The sequence below is a fragment of the Arachis ipaensis genome, chromosome B02, assembly GCF_000816755.2.
Source record: "Arachis ipaensis cultivar K30076 chromosome B02, Araip1.1, whole genome shotgun sequence".
NCBI classification, from domain to species: domain Eukaryota; kingdom Viridiplantae; phylum Streptophyta; class Magnoliopsida; order Fabales; family Fabaceae; genus Arachis; species Arachis ipaensis.
The window spans coordinates 103,817,317-103,832,469 of record NC_029786.2 but is presented as its reverse complement, the minus strand read 5'-3'; the positions used below and the strand labels follow the sequence as shown (position 1 = coordinate 103,832,469).

At 33.4% G+C, this 15,153-nt stretch overlaps 3 protein-coding genes across 9 annotated transcripts; 1 reads left to right on the top strand and 2 right to left on the bottom strand.

Moving 5' to 3' along the window:
- On the top strand, window positions 143–4,550 carry LOC107627937 (protein indeterminate-domain 2-like). Its single transcript, XM_021116462.1, has 3 exons — window positions 143–554; window positions 1,342–1,744; window positions 3,359–4,550. Exons 1-3 carry the CDS (start codon window positions 326–328, stop codon window positions 4,428–4,430), a joined length of 1,704 nt encoding a protein of 567 aa, XP_020972121.1. The 5' UTR covers window positions 143–325; the 3' UTR covers window positions 4,431–4,550.
- On the bottom strand, window positions 4,566–8,606 carry LOC107626129 (uncharacterized CRM domain-containing protein At3g25440, chloroplastic). Of its 7 annotated transcripts, none has more exons than XM_021116464.1 (5): window positions 8,459–8,606; window positions 8,189–8,296; window positions 6,128–6,420; window positions 5,451–5,858; window positions 4,566–5,213 (listed from the first exon to the last, which is right to left on the bottom strand). In XM_021116464.1, the coding sequence occupies exons 1-5, from the start codon at window positions 8,589–8,591 to the stop codon at window positions 4,665–4,667; spliced, it is 1,491 nt and encodes a 496-aa protein (XP_020972123.1). In that variant the 5' UTR covers window positions 8,592–8,606; the 3' UTR covers window positions 4,566–4,664. The 7 variants fall into 7 exon arrangements, with proteins under 7 accessions (XP_020972123.1, XP_016184405.1, XP_016184406.1 ...); XM_016328919.2 differs by adding an exon at window positions 6,986–7,126 and having other exon boundaries at window positions 6,128–6,443; window positions 8,189–8,483; XM_016328920.2 differs by lacking the exon at window positions 8,459–8,606 and adding an exon at window positions 6,986–7,224 and having other exon boundaries at window positions 6,128–6,443; window positions 8,189–8,315.
- On the bottom strand, window positions 9,509–14,253 carry LOC107626128 (metal tolerance protein 2). The gene is made up of 13 exons (XM_016328918.2): window positions 13,891–14,253; window positions 13,427–13,555; window positions 12,916–12,985; window positions 12,472–12,569; window positions 12,153–12,307; window positions 11,803–11,918; window positions 11,257–11,353; window positions 11,008–11,092; window positions 10,748–10,810; window positions 10,530–10,635; window positions 10,259–10,407; window positions 10,096–10,184; window positions 9,509–10,008 (listed from the first exon to the last, which is right to left on the bottom strand). The coding sequence occupies exons 1-13, from the start codon at window positions 14,119–14,121 to the stop codon at window positions 9,888–9,890; spliced, it is 1,509 nt and encodes a 502-aa protein (XP_016184404.1). The 5' UTR covers window positions 14,122–14,253; the 3' UTR covers window positions 9,509–9,887.

Sequence of the window (15,153 nt, the reverse complement as noted above, 5' to 3'; positions counted from 1 at the left end):
TTATTTCTCCTTTACTTTATTAATTTTTGGAATATTACCATGATGCCAAGAAGCTGGGGGTATTTTACCTAGTAGTTGTCTTCATATGGACAATATTATATAATTATATAAAGCCAAACAAGACCAGCTTCCAAAGTTGGTATCATGGTAGCACCAATTGCTATAGCTTCCTAATTCCTCAAATAACTCCTTTCCTTTCCTTACTTTTCTGTTTCACCCAAAAACCAAGCTCTGGAATTTAGTGAACAACATATACACACAGAATCTTCATTTCTATTCACTTTTTATCTTTTTCTTTCTTTTTTCTTTGTTTCTTTCAAATTAAATGTCAAACATTTCAGGTGAAGATAATAATAATAATAATGGTAGTTTCTCCTCAGAAGAACAACTACAGGAGAATGAAGAACAGCAACAGTTGCAATTACAAAATCACCCTCATCATCATCATCATGGTTCAAGTTCTTCTAGTGCTTGCAAAAACAACAACTCCACAAGTCAAGAACAAAAGCAACAAGTTGGAATCAAGAAGAAAAGAAACCAACCTGGAAATCCAGGCAAGTATACTCAACTATATACCCTGAAATTTTCATTCAGTTTTTTGAAATTATATTCCACATAAAATCATTTTTACTATATATCCCCAAAAAAATATTTTAATTACTTTTTTTAATCAGTTTCATAATTTCAATGTACAGAGAAAATATATCATGTGATGATGATATTAAGTTTTAATTAATTAATTGTTTTTGGCACCTGTGAAATTTTATTATTTAAAAAAATTATAATTTTGTTTAAACTGTATAAAAAAATTTGTATGTTAAACACAAAACTATATATAGCCACCACTTGTAATGATGATGGTGCAGTTTATTTTCTTAAAATTATATTCAATTTTAAGGATGATATTAACCAAATAAATCCAACACATAAAAGTGTAAGTAGTTTAGGCAAGATAAAATTTTACCTTGAAATAATTATATATGTGGTTTGTGCATCTTAATTACTAACTCTTCTGGTCAAATTCTACTATTCTAGGATTTCTAGCTTGATTTTAAAGGCTTAAATAGTGTTTTAGAAAAGCTTATTTTAAATTATTTTATTTTAATATTATTAAAATTTAAATAAAAAATAATATAAAAATATTTTTTTTTTTTTTATCAAAAATAGAAAGACTCAAACTCACGACTTTTAGATAAATATAAAAAGATTATATTATTTGAACTATAATTCATTCGCATAATAATATCAGGATAGTTAATACTATATTGTGTCACTATTAATGTACGTATTTTTGCGAAGTGTGATGAAGATATTAAATTGATACGATTGAATAAATTACAGATCCAAATGCAGAAGTGATTGCATTATCACCAACCACATTAATGGCAACAAATAGATTCATATGTGAGATATGCAACAAAGGGTTTCAGAGGGACCAAAACCTTCAGTTACATAGGAGAGGTCACAATCTACCATGGAAGCTAAGGCAAAGAGCAACAACAGAAGAGGCTATGAAGAAGAGGGTGTACGTGTGCCCCGAAAAATCGTGTGTGCACCATAACCCTGCCCGAGCACTGGGGGATCTCACTGGGATAAAGAAACATTACAGCAGGAAACATGGTGAGAAGAAGTGGAAATGTGACAAATGTTCAAAGAAATATGCTGTTCAATCTGATTGGAAGGCTCATCAGAAAACATGTGGCACTAGAGAATATAAATGTGATTGTGGAACTATATTCTCCAGGTAAACATTTCAAATTTTGATCCTCTTATTTTTTTTTTTAGTAGTTGATCATGTAATGTGTGATATCATATTTTTTTCATGGTTCTATTTGAGTAGGTTATAATATGTGGTCACACTTTACAAGTTCAACTGAGAAAAGATATTGAAAGAATTTATTTGCATACACATTTTCTATTTCTTTTTTGCACCTGTGTTTGAATTATATGGATAGATGTATAGTTGTTTATGTGTTTTTATCTAACTTTTCATATTTTTGGAAATAATAATTTTATAACATAATATAAGTGTTTTTATACATGACCAAAGGTTTAAAATTTTATTCTTATTATTCTAAAAGAATTTTAGTATAAGGAAAAAAAAATTATAATGAAATTTAAGACCAAAAAATAAAAATCAAATAAAACCTTAAATCACTAAATTAGTAAAATTTTAATATTTTTAGCTGTTTATATCTTAAAATAATCTTTCATAAACAGCCTTTTAATGTTTCTTATAATTGTTTCTTATTCATTATTAATTAACCCTCAGAATATAGTGTATCTTCAATTTTGTGGAGAAGTAAAGGCAATATTTGAATCCACCTTCTTGCATTTTTTTGGGGAGGACTATACATTGTAAGTTCATTCGATGAAAATAATTTCTCTCTTTTTCCTTTGTTTTCTCTCTTCTACTACTATTATATGTAAGAGTAAAACTTTTAAAGTACAAATAAGTGAATAACACAAATATTTATAGAGATTAATAAGCACATTATTCAGTATTTTTTTCACTTGAGCTTCATTGTAGTTTGTGCTCGTAATAAAAAGATGTGAATGTGACAGATAACATTTATTTTCCATTATTTTGCATGTGGTGTGGTCTATTCTTCCTTAGATATGTCACTTCAATATATCTTAATATAGTTAAAATTTTCGGTAATTAATACTATTATCATCACAACTGTGACAGTATCAATTCTGCCAAACACGTATGGCACCATTGAGTTGTGATATTTGGCATTGACTCCCCCACTTTCTCGCATTAAATGTACATAAATATGTATGAGAAAATTTTTAAATATCTGTAAAATTTATTTTTTTATTAATATTTTTAATCATCAATCTGATTTGTTAATCTAATAATTCAATAATATATTTTTAGTTTACGTTTTTAAACATTACTAATTAATTGTTGATCAAAAAAATAAATTTTATTAATCTTATAGTATTCTTCAATCTGTAATTATGGCTACCCGAGGTTGTTGAATTTTAAAAAATATTTCATATATTCATTTTATAAAATGGGTCTTACAATTCCAATTGTAGAAATATAGCTGAATTTAATATACGAAATAAAATGAATACAAATAATATATTTCTTATATTATAATTAAATATTGTTTTGAAATACTTTCTATCTTAGGACATGTTTTTGGTATTTCCACCCACCTAAAACGAGGTAAATAACAAAAATAAAATATTTTCTTTGTCTCTATTACTATCCCTAATATTTTTGTATTTTACATTCTGAAACAATTTTCAAGTGGGCCTTAAATTTTAAGCCATAAAATTCAGTACTTATTGACCATTAGAGTGGTCCTAAATATTGTCAACTCATTTCTCTGAAACCATGCAGAAGGGACAGCTTCATAACACACAGGGCCTTTTGTGATGCATTAACTGAGGAAAACAACAGAATAAATCAACAAGGATTAACAAATGGGGTGCCACAAAACTTGCAAAATGAACAAGTCTCTGATCTTATAGCCACAATGCCCCTAAGCAACAGTAATGCATCAGAACTCAACAGCAGTAACCATAACAATCCACTTAGAACACTCTCACAAGAGATTGTACCTGTGCCATTCAAGTCCATGAGCATTGGTGGGGGCATTTTCTCCCCAACAAGTTCATCATCAGGTACACTATTTGGTGGTCCAAAGAGCATGCACGCTCTCCCTACCTCTTCTTCAAGCCTTCAACTCAGTTCCAACAACTCCACTGGTTTCAATTACTTCCAAGATAGCAGCAAGAACTTGGGTCTTGTTTCCAGCTCAGCTCACATGTCTGCAACTGCATTATTGCAGAAAGCAGCACAAATGGGTGCTGCTGCAAGCAGCAACAGCATTAACTCCCCCATGATGCAAAAACCCTTTGTTACTACCATGGCCGGTCCTGACCAAGTTTCTGGTGCTGCTACTGCTATGCAGCACCATAACCGTAATAACCCTCCTTCCTATGATCATCACTTCAATCCACAGGCTGATCAATTTTTTCATAAAAGGCAGCAAGAAATGCCACTGATATTTGAAGCTAATAACAATAGTAATGATGGGTCAACAACAAATAATGATATAGGAATGCTTAGCACAATGTTCATGGGAAGTGATCACAATACACAAGAGGTTGGTGCTACTAGTTTGGTCCATGAAAGAGACCTTGCAGAAGGAAATAACCAAATGGGGGCACCAAGGTTTGGTGTCAGTAATGACATGAAAACAGTTCATGATTTCTTGGGAGTTGGAGGGTCAACTTCAAGAGCTACAGGGAATTTGCATGAACCTCAGAGACATCATCATCATCAACAAGAACAACAGAGATTGGAATTAGAAGCATTAAGCCAACAGAGGTTACCACTTATTAATCACTTTCAGCATCACATTCCACATGGAGATTCAACTATGGAGAAATCTGTTTGGGACATATGATATAAACCATATCCAGCTGTTTTTTAATGGGTTCGAAGAACATTAGAAGATATCTTGTCTATCAATTTGTTCGGAATTTAAAAAAAAAAAAACAAAGAAAAAGAATTTCTGCCCAATGAATGATTATTATCTAACTCTTGCTCGTATCATATCAATGATAACACCCTTTCCCTCCACCTGGAAGAAATAAGAACACTAAAACATTACAAAATTATACTTCCTTGGTAAAATATTTCATTTTCGTCTTTTCTTTAAAAACGATGCAGCCTGCAGAAAGATCTTGTCAACTTCATCAAACTTGGGTGAGTCAACATCCTTGTCTGTACTTTTTGAATCCAAGGATATCTGTCTAAGATGGTCCTCAAAGACATCTGTTTCTCCATCACTTTGATCTGTTAAATTATCAAACTCATCCAAATAGAGAGGCTTTTCATCCTTCACTAGATTATCTGTATCTGAATCTGTCTCAAAGATATCCGATAAATTTTCAAGATCTGAATCCAAATCCGAGTCAGCACCAGTCTCATCCTCATCTGGGAACTCAATCTTATCATTTATGATTTGATCAAGTTTATCTGAGTTCTCTTGCTGGAAAAATTTAGAAACAGTTCTATCAGACTCAATCCTCTCCTTGTCACCTTTATGGAGTTCCTCAATGGCATCTATGTTACTTTCAGTTGTGCTGCTTAGTTGTGCTCGAAGAATTTCAAGTTCTTGCTCAAGTCGAGGAATATATCTCCGCACAGCTCTAAGGCCATCTCTATATTTGGATTTATCCAGTGCCTACATAAGATGAGATTACGAACAAGACAGAGTAAGAAGAAGCACCAATCTACTATGTACTTGAGTGGCATAATAAAGTAAAAGTAAGAGTTGTAATATAAAATTAGGAAATGTCGACAACGAAAACGAACTAGAAGTTTAGGAGTAGATGTTTAAACACACACCATAGTGTAGCCTGACGAAACACTAAATTTATTCTTATTCAGAAATGACTACACTGAACGTTAGACACATTACCTTCTTCCTTGAAAGAGTGATACGTGGAGACATAATCTCTGTTGGTGGCTGAGCATAATTTTTTCCTCTATACATTATTATTGTGTTATCTTCATGAATGTCAAGTACTATCCCTCCAGTCAGTCTTGCCAGCTCTTTTGCAATCTCCTTGACCTCCTCTGGCGAAAATGTCTTCACCACCACCTTCAAAGTCTGATGCTTTTTCCAATGCAGATGCATGTTCAAAATCACACCTTGGTAAATTCCTCGTCTTCCAACAGGCACATAATTTTTGCATTTGAGACCCATCTTTAAGAAGAAGAAATGCTCTTCTGGCGTCAATATCTCAGGATCATGGGTTGCTTCTGATGATTCTGCAGGCTCAATCTTCTTCAAGGCTTCTAAGAGTCTCTCTTCCTTTTTCCGAGCCTGGAACAGTGAATAAAGCATCATACACTAATTACTTGACATTATACACATAAAAGACATCGCAATAAACTAAAATTATAGGTGTTAAATGCAAAAGCTATCTCACTCTTGAGAAAAGTAAACATGGAAAAGAAAGAATCTGTTTCATTCCATGTCTTTGTATAGTATATCAATTCAATCTGGCGCACATAAAGAAGCAAAAAATAATATCGATCGTGGAAAACAATGAAAGCAGTTGACTCATTTACGTTAGAAAAAAAGGAATTTACCTTTAACAATTTATATAACAGTTTTTCCTCTGTTGTCATCCTCTCATACTCCTTCTTCTTCTTATATCTAAAGAACTTTAGCCATCTTACAACTGCTCTTTTGCCCTTCAGTTTTTTTCTCTTTACTTGGGCATTACCAGAACCATCAGCATTTGAGGATTTTTCAGAATCCTGGCGTGGTTCTATGGCCTTATCATTATTCTTGAGATGTGGACCTGAATGAAAGCTTGTGACTCCCAAGAAAGGATGTGCTTTTACATCATAGTGGCCAAAAGTCGGTTGCTGGCCACAAACTGTATATATAACATAGTTCAAGCTATTGCAGTGTTAGGCAATGTACAAGCAAATAATGAATCTAAAGTTTTGGCTTCGCATGTGAGATTACAGCTAACTGAAGTTGAAAATAGAGAGGGGAAAAAAATTATGAGTAATACATTGAAATATTTGATCACATAAGATCATTGCCAAACTAAAATAAAAAAGGGTGAAACTATAACATTACTCTAAAAAAGCTTAGCTAGATATAATATTCTGTCATCTAATACATTATAACCCATTTTCACCTTAAGTGATAAAAATGAAAGGCCAACCATGTTGGAACTCATAACTTATAAATAGGGCATAGCTGATGGCTATTTGCATTCTAACTAAAAAGCATCCTATGTGTTGTTTCAGAATATTTCAAAGGAAAAACATATGATCCAAGTGTCAACAACACAATCAAAATACTAACTATGCTTTTAATCATTATGTCAAGTAGAAAATGTACACACAGCATAGAAAATGGCAAAAATATTCAGAGATAACTATTCATTTCACATCTTTTTGCATAACAATAAAATTTTCCATGAGAGGTACCTTGTTTTGCGAAGTAAGGAACTACTGGAGAGGAGAGGTCTGAGAGTGAGAAGCAAAGACTTAGAGTAGAGATTCTTGCGCAATTGAACTTTAGCTAGAGCTAGTGATGATGCTAAAACCTTCCCCAGCATTTTTACTTATCTGAATTTTGCAGTGTGTATTGAGCTACTGATCAATTTTCAGGGCATTTGCGTAGGCAAAAACCATTTTAAAAAATAAAAAGGAACCAATTTGCAATCCTGAGGGCAGTTAAATTCATGGTTATCAAAATTGAACTAGTAATTGACCCAGTCATACGACCAGATCACTAGGTCATACGACTAGGTTACTGGTTCAACTGGTAGGTCACTGATTCACCCAGTTGACCCGGTCATAATTAAATAAAAATGTAAAATTATAAAAATAAAATTAAAATCAAAAGTTAAAACTTAAAATGCAGGACTTCATAAACATATTAATAACAATCAAGTATCAATTCTTAGACATATGATGCAAAAAGAGATAATAAACTAGTCACTAGTACAAAATATTTTCTCAATTTAAATGAACAAGAGAGAGCAAAAGATAACACAATCAGTAAATCAAATCCAAGGGGTTATCTCAAAGTCGGCATTTATATCTTCATTGGACAAATTTGAAACATCTATATCTACATTTGTGTCTTTTTCACAAATCAATAAATAATTCATAATAGCAACTGAGTTGTGATGGAGACATTTTTAAAATTCTAGCCAAAAAAAACAGGGAGCGTGGGAACAACAATTTAACTGAAGAATTTTATTATGAGTTGCACAGAGCATGAACCTCATTTTCAACATTCAACTATAATAATTTTCAGCAACAAAAGATTTAGCTCAAAATATGATTTACAGATTTACAGCTAGACAAAATTTAGCTAAGTGATTATTTCAGCAAGACAACAATAGATTGATGATAATCAGGAAGAAATTCAACTCTGTGATGATTTTCAGAAACAAAAAAAAATAGTTCAGTGATATTTTCAGCAACAAAATCAAGGTGCAGTAATGAATTACAGCAACAAAAAATTTAGCTAATGATTTTTTCAAATAGACAGCAACAGATTCAAGGTTCAATGATGATAATCAGTAAAAAATTCAACTTTCAGCAACAAAATCAAGGTGAAGAGATGAATTGCAGCAACAAAATTGAGCAAAAGGAGCAGGGGAATTTGTTGAAACTCACCAAATCGGGGACCAGCTGCTGCCGGTGAGGAGGAAGCTGATGGTGAGGCTCGAAGCAAGAAGACGACAACAACGACCAACTCCGGGACGTGCTGCTTCTGCCGCCGCCCGCGACGAGCGCATGGAAGGCGCCCGACTGAGTGCGAGACGGTGACGAGACAAAGAGCGATGACGACGACCAGCCCCGGAACCTTCTGTTTCTGCCGCCGCCGATGACGAGCGCAGGGAAGGCACGCGCTTACTGTAAGACGGTGAAGAGACAGAAAACGACGACGAGCTTGAGTGCGAGACCGGAGGCAGTGAGAGAGACCGGAGACGAGAGATGAGAGAGGTGAGCTTGAGTGAGAGTGTGACGAGACTGAGACACCGAGTGGTTTTGGCTTTCCTTTACTTGAAAACGACATCGTTTATAATTAAAAAAAAATTAACCATGACCTGGTCCCACTTATGAAAACCAGCCGGTTCACCGATTTTGCTTAAATCCGAACGTACCAGACCGACTTTTTGCGTGTCTGATGAGATTTTTAAGCAGTTTGAAGGGTAGCTCAGCCCGGTTAGACCACCAGGTTTCTGGTCAAATTGGGTTTGATAACTATTGTAATGTTAGGTTTATACTTTATAGAGTAAATAGCTATTTTAACACCCGAAAAATTTAACTTTTGATAAAACGGATCTCAACATTTGTTTTTGACAAAATGACCCGAAAAATATATTCCATTTGTTAAAATGACCTAAACGTGTAATCAATAATTTATTCATCCAATCAATAGTTAAATTTCAATGAAATTACTTACAGCGTAGTTAACACTCTCTTGCAACAGAGTGTAACAGGCAAGTGAACCGAATTTAGAAAAATTAAGAATAGTACTAAATCAATTACCTTGAAAATAAAAAATTAGAACTCATTTGATAATTAAATTTTGTTAGAAATTATAATGTTGGACTAAAATGATAAAAAATTTGTTTTTTTTTTTTTTTTTCTAAACAGTCCCTAATTCAAGTCATTAAGAAGCAAAATGAGGGCAATCTTGTTAAGCGAGTTCTACTCTTACATTTTCATGAAAGTAAAACTAGATTGGCATAAACTTTCAAAGTGTCTTGATACATCTTCTAACACTGATAAAATGACCATTTGACCAATGTCAAATTTATCGAAATTTATTTATTTATGAAAAAAGATAGGGCCAGCTATTTGTTTGGTGGTTAGTACTTAGTATCAAGAGTGTCACAGTCACTCAAATTTTTGTAATTAAGAAATAAATTTTCTTAGAAGGTGAAAACTGTTGTCTTAATTTCTAACATTTAATAATAATCAGAAGTAGTAATAAACACGATTGAACTAACTCACAGTCAACCAAAGCTACAAGGTTCTCAGAGAGAAATCTGTTGATTGTTTAACCACATTCATTCAGTAGTGTTACATGGCTTCAAGGAAACTCTGCAGTGTGTTCTGTTGTTGTCATGGTTACATAACTTCTCATCATAAATAAATTATTGAATTTTCCGCAACTCATGGTTACATAACTTCTCATCATAAATAAATTATTGAATTTTCCGCAACTATTGAACCCGCTTTCAAAATATTGGCTATAGAATAATACTTAAAAAAAAAAACATTTTTTTAATGTTAATCTGCTTAACCTTATGCATACCAAAATGCAAGAATTTTTCTCTCCAATTTTCTTGAATGTGTCTAACTTCTAATCATGGCTAATATGTGAAAATGGTTGCCCCAAACGTAGCTGAATGCCAACATGAATAACACTTGAGACAGCTTTCAAAACCTCTCTTTCTGCTTGTTTTGCTATTTCCATTGCATCTCTGTGAGTTAAGTCAACATAGGTTACTACAAGACATTCTTTCAAATTACATGCCAAACTCATCAAAGTTAGGAAATTAAAATTTTACCGAATTTGGATTTCAGGGGGCATGGAAACCTCAATTTGAAGGACGATCTTGCCTTGAAACATGTGCCGTGTTACACGCTCAACTGACATCTGAAAATACAAGTGATTCTAACTTCAAAACTCAACTCAAATTCCACAAACAATGGAATAGATTAAAATGTTACCTGTGGGAAATTCGATGAGATTATATCAGAAACAATTCCTTCAATGTTATTATCCTCAGCAGAAGCAATACTACCATGTTCCTTGTCTTCACTCCAAGAATCTTCTTGTTGATCTGTTGTGCTGGGAGAAAGACATGACATTGCAGGATCTACAAGAGAAATTTGATAATCATATCAGCTAAGAAATTGATATTAAAATAAATAAATCAATAAGATTCTTCCTCGGGCAAAGTAAGAAATTTATGAAACTATGAAAATTGAATATTAAGACCTATGTGTATGAAGATTTCAGCCACAGTTGGATGGGACCTGTGAATTCGTTTTCGGACATTTTCACCAATGTTATGTGCAGCACTAACACTAGAAAAAGGATCAACCTACAACAGGAAGCTAGCAAGTCAGTCCTGGAGATAGGATCATAATGCAATCGAATCAGGAATCTCCAATGCATAATGCATGTGACATAACATACAATTCGGGAGAACAAACCTCAATATGTACATCAAGATATAGATATGAGCCAGCTCTCCTTCCTCTTAAGCGATGACACCCCTGCATACAAATTATTGAAAGAAAGTTAACAATAACCAGAAATGAATACAACCTTAGTCCATAAAATATGCAAAACAGAACTAGAAAGCGCGGTGCATACAAAAAAATGGAAACAAGAATTTCATGTATTTATTCAAGTAAAAAGGATGACATTATTTGAGATATCACATGCAAAGTCCAAAGAGGAGAAGAAAAACCTTGACGCCATCAACTTGCAATATCGTTTGTTTAATAGGATCCAAATGCTGTGCGGGGATTGCAGCATCCACCAATTCCAAGATACTGATAATCAATCATAAAGAACATGTTGATTAGATTATAAGTTTGGACATAACTAAAATTGCATATAGATACTTCTGGAGGAGGACAATCTTTTACCAACTCCCTTCGCAGGCACATAGCAAGCAATGATAAACTGAAGTGGAACAGATAATTATGAACCTTACCTTTGGTAACCAGTTTCAGCCCCAGCTTTTAAAATCATGCCTGACACAAGCAGTCCTGCAAGGGGATCTAGAAACTTCACTCCAAGAATAGACCCTCCTAAAATGGAGATGGAAGTCCAGGGTCAGTGGCTGTAAGCAATAAAAAAGACATAAATCAAGTTTAGAGAAACAAATCCTGTGCAAAGAGGATATGCATACAGAGGCATGACATCTTACGGCCTTTCAGAAATTAGATCGAAATGTAATTTTAGTCCCTCAAAAGACAAATATATGCATACTTGTATAGTTGCTAAGATTTAACTTTATCAACTTGATCCCTCAAACTACAAATTCCAACTGATTTAGTCCCTTTACCTTATAATGATGTCCTGATTATACTAATAGCATCAACCCGTCATAACCGATCACTATTTTTAACCCAACAAGGCAACAACACACCTCTTAGTGCCTCGTAATCCGTGACATGTACTTAGCCAGTATCATAACAGAATATACCAAAGAACTAAAATGAATAACCTTTCAGAAACAAAGTTCCTTAGTCCTTACCAACTCCAATGAGAGCAACTACTGATGAAATAGCATCTGCTCGATGATGCCATGCATTTGCTTTCATCAGTCCACTACCCTGCTTCTCACCAGCTCGTTTTGTTATCCAGTAAAGCCTAACAATTCACAGACACCTATAAATACTGAGGTCTTGGAGAAGGAACAATATGTTACATCCCCAACATTTAAAATAAAATACAGAATCTAATAGTGGACATAATCAAATCATACTTAAAATAGTTAGCACACTGCAAAGTTAACATACTTAGAATAGGTGACTAGAATAGGAATCAGGAAAATAGGGCCTCTTCCAAACACATGTGCATGTTAAAATTAAATAATATCATTACCCTTCTTTAACACATATTGACAGAATAGTCATATTCAAAGCAAGGATAGGATGTTCCATGTCGATGCCATGGTGATGTCCACCATGTCCGTGACTATGCACATGTTCATGTGCCACTGCATGGCTAACCATTTCAGGGCCAGATGAGAACACTCCCTGCAGATTGATAAGAATGCAGTAATAAAAAGATGTCTTGCAATCTATTTCCAAAAAGGGGGGAAAAAAGCTTATTCAGCATTTATTTGAATGATTTTGGTCATATGAATAAGTGAAGCAACAAAGACAATGAAGTAGAAAATTATTCAACTATTGAAGTGTACCATCAAAATATCAACCGCATGCCATGCAATGCCACCTGCTGTTCCCAAAAGCATACAAGAGATTCCCAGAGCTCCCAAAGTCTCGAACTTTCCATGTCCTGAGATACAATGATAGAGAAATGTAATCTTAAAAGACATAAAAAAAAACCACATGAAAGAATCAAGTCTTGTGAATCTTTACTAAATAAATAAATATCAACAGCAACCATGCACTAGTCAGTAATCTAATCACAACAAAATATCAGGAAAAGAATTGCATTATGTGATACTACTCTGTTCTTATAACCACGATCTTACATGTAACATACAATTGTATTCAAATGACCCCTACATTTAGTAATGAATAAAATGCCAACATTTAATGTCCATGCATATGGATAAGAAACAGTAACTTGAAGCATATAAGAGATAAATGGAGTAGCATGGAGATACAAATCAAGTGACCATATGGATGTTCTTTATCTCTAGGCGCCTTGGCAAGTCTAAAAGATAACAAAGCTATGCCACTCAGAACCTGCAGTGGAAAAATGACACAAGCTTTCAGGCGACCACAAAAGAATAACCACTGCACTCAAAAGAACAAGAGGTTCCACACTAAGCCCTCTTTGCTATGTTGTAAGGGCTATTTTTTCCTCAGCCTACATGAAACCTCCAAAAATTACAAGAGCATCACATTTTATTGTTTCCGACAAGTTTCACTTATCTAAGAAAAATTCAATAACTATTAACCACTTTATCAAACCATATATAGGCCAAACCGGACTTTGAACAGTTCATTTAATACAGAACAAGAAGTAGAAGAGACTAATCTCACTAACTAGAGAGTGATGTCAGAAAAAACTCAACTTGAATTTCCAAATGTCATGACTAGAGGGTTTATTCATGTACCATGTACAATAATTTATTATTATTATTATTACTATAAATAATCATAATACATCACACAATACATTACCACATCAGAAATGGAATGAGCTGCATCCGCGATGATTGCAGTGCTCCCGGAGACATAGCCAGTGAAGGCTTTTCCAGTGGCTAACCCAATGTCGGCAGCGAGACCCAACCGGAAAATATTCTCCCCCTCCTATCAATCTCGGAATTAATTGAACAAAAAAGATGAGAATCTCAATTATCCATAATTCATACACTCGAGTCCTAGTACACACAAATCCTGCATATCTATCCATAACAGCAGAGAAACTAACCGAATAACTGACACCTAACTACAAGTAATTTACTATAACTGCAGAAACTAAATTTAACAGAATAACTAACACATAACATAAATGCATACCATAACAGAAGAAACTGATATTAACAGAATATAACTAACATCTAACTACTCAAAACTAACATAACATGAGAAACCAATTAACGAACTAACTAACTTGCTAATTACATCACGAGCGATGAAATTACCTCCTTAAGATCCTGAGAGAAGCGGTGGTGGTGATCGTGGTCGTGATGAGAATGACCAAAATGCTCTCTTCTGGGGATTCTGAACGCGGGATTCTCCGAGAAAATAAAAATACTCTCTTTTGGATAGAGATTCAGAGATTTCTTTGCCGTTGTCCGATTTTGCGAAGATGATGAGAGTCTGGCAATGCAGGCTCTGTAAATGGGATTCAGATTGCGGAATCTAAGTCCCATGTTTGTGTGTTTCTTTCTTCCCTTATCGAATTTTTAGGGTTTCAAAATTCAATTGCAATTTCTAGTGCGTTTGATTATAGAAGCTTAGCCGAAGCTCTCAACGAAGCTTAACGTGTTGTATGATGTATCATAAGAAGAAAAACTCTCTTTTTTCCCATGATGTGGATCTAACGCAATTGTGGCAAATACGACACGTGGCAATACGAGGTAATTGCCATTACCATAGCCACGTGCTGCGAATCTTATTCCCACAAGTTCGCTAATTTTTATTTATTTTTTAATGTATGCCTACAAAGAAAAAAAAAAAGAAGAAGAAATGATTTATCATTTATTTTTTTTTGGTGACTGATTTATCATTTATTTGATCAGCCTAAAATTCTTCTTGATTATAAAATAAAGGGAGGGTATGTACTTTCTTTTTTAATTCTAAGATATTAAAATTATCTAAGATTTAAATTGTATAGTAGTATAATATTTAACAAAATTGCTAAAATGGTTTACATTTATCATTGTTTATAAAGTATTGGATTAAGAAAATTACCCTTTTAATAATATTTTTAATTCATCAAAATATTCTTAGTATAAATTTTATGTCAACAATTATAAATAACAACTAGTCACCAAAAAAAAATTATAAATAACAACTACTATTAACAATTATTTAAAAAATAAAATTACACCTCAATCATTACATCACTTTTTAATTTTAATATTAGAAAGATGGTTGTGTTTTGCGTTGTTAACGAAGTTTGGTTGTTTTATCCANTTATTTTTTTTATTTATAAATCAAATCTACCGATTTGTCTTATAAAATTAATATTTTAGAAGAAGATTGAATATTTCATAGAAGACCTACCTTCCAAGGTCAAGGTGAACCCTGAACAGGCTAGTTGACCCATTACTATAACAACTTATAACTATATATGCAGAAACTATTCTCATAAGCAACAATTCAATTGGCAGAACAATCTTAGGTATCATGTTTAAACATTTATTTTGATATTTTCTTTTTTAAATTTTGAATGTCAATGC

Excerpts from the sequence above, each read along its gene's own strand:
- LOC107627937 (XM_021116462.1), top strand. The coding sequence starts at position 326 with ATGTCAAACATTTCAGGTGAAGATAATAATAATAATAATGGTAGTTTC. Across the intron at positions 555-1,341 it reads AAACCAACCTGGAAATCCAG|ATCCAAATGCAGAAGTGATT; the intron begins GCAAGTATACTC and ends AATAAATTACAG. Across the intron at positions 1,745-3,358 it reads TGTGGAACTATATTCTCCAG|AAGGGACAGCTTCATAACAC; the intron begins GTAAACATTTCA and ends GAAACCATGCAG.
- LOC107626129 (XM_021116463.1), bottom strand. The coding sequence starts at position 8,591 with ATGTCGTTTTCAAGTAAAGGAAAGCCAAAACCACTCGGTGTCTCAGTC. Across the intron at positions 6,421-8,188 it reads AGCAGCTGGTCCCCGATTTG|TTTGTGGCCAGCAACCGACT; the intron begins GTGAGTTTCAAC and ends TTATATATACAG. Across the intron at positions 5,214-5,450 it reads TCACTCTTTCAAGGAAGAAG|GCACTGGATAAATCCAAATA; the intron begins GTAATGTGTCTA and ends CATCTTATGTAG.
- LOC107626128 (XM_016328918.2), bottom strand. The coding sequence starts at position 14,121 with ATGGGACTTAGATTCCGCAATCTGAATCCCATTTACAGAGCCTGCATT. Across the intron at positions 11,354-11,802 it reads AGTTGCTCTCATTGGAGTTG|GAGGGTCTATTCTTGGAGTG; the intron begins GTAAGGACTAAG and ends TCTCCATTTTAG. Across the intron at positions 11,093-11,256 it reads GCTGAAACTGGTTACCAAAG|TATCTTGGAATTGGTGGATG; the intron begins GTAAGGTTCATA and ends ATTGATTATCAG.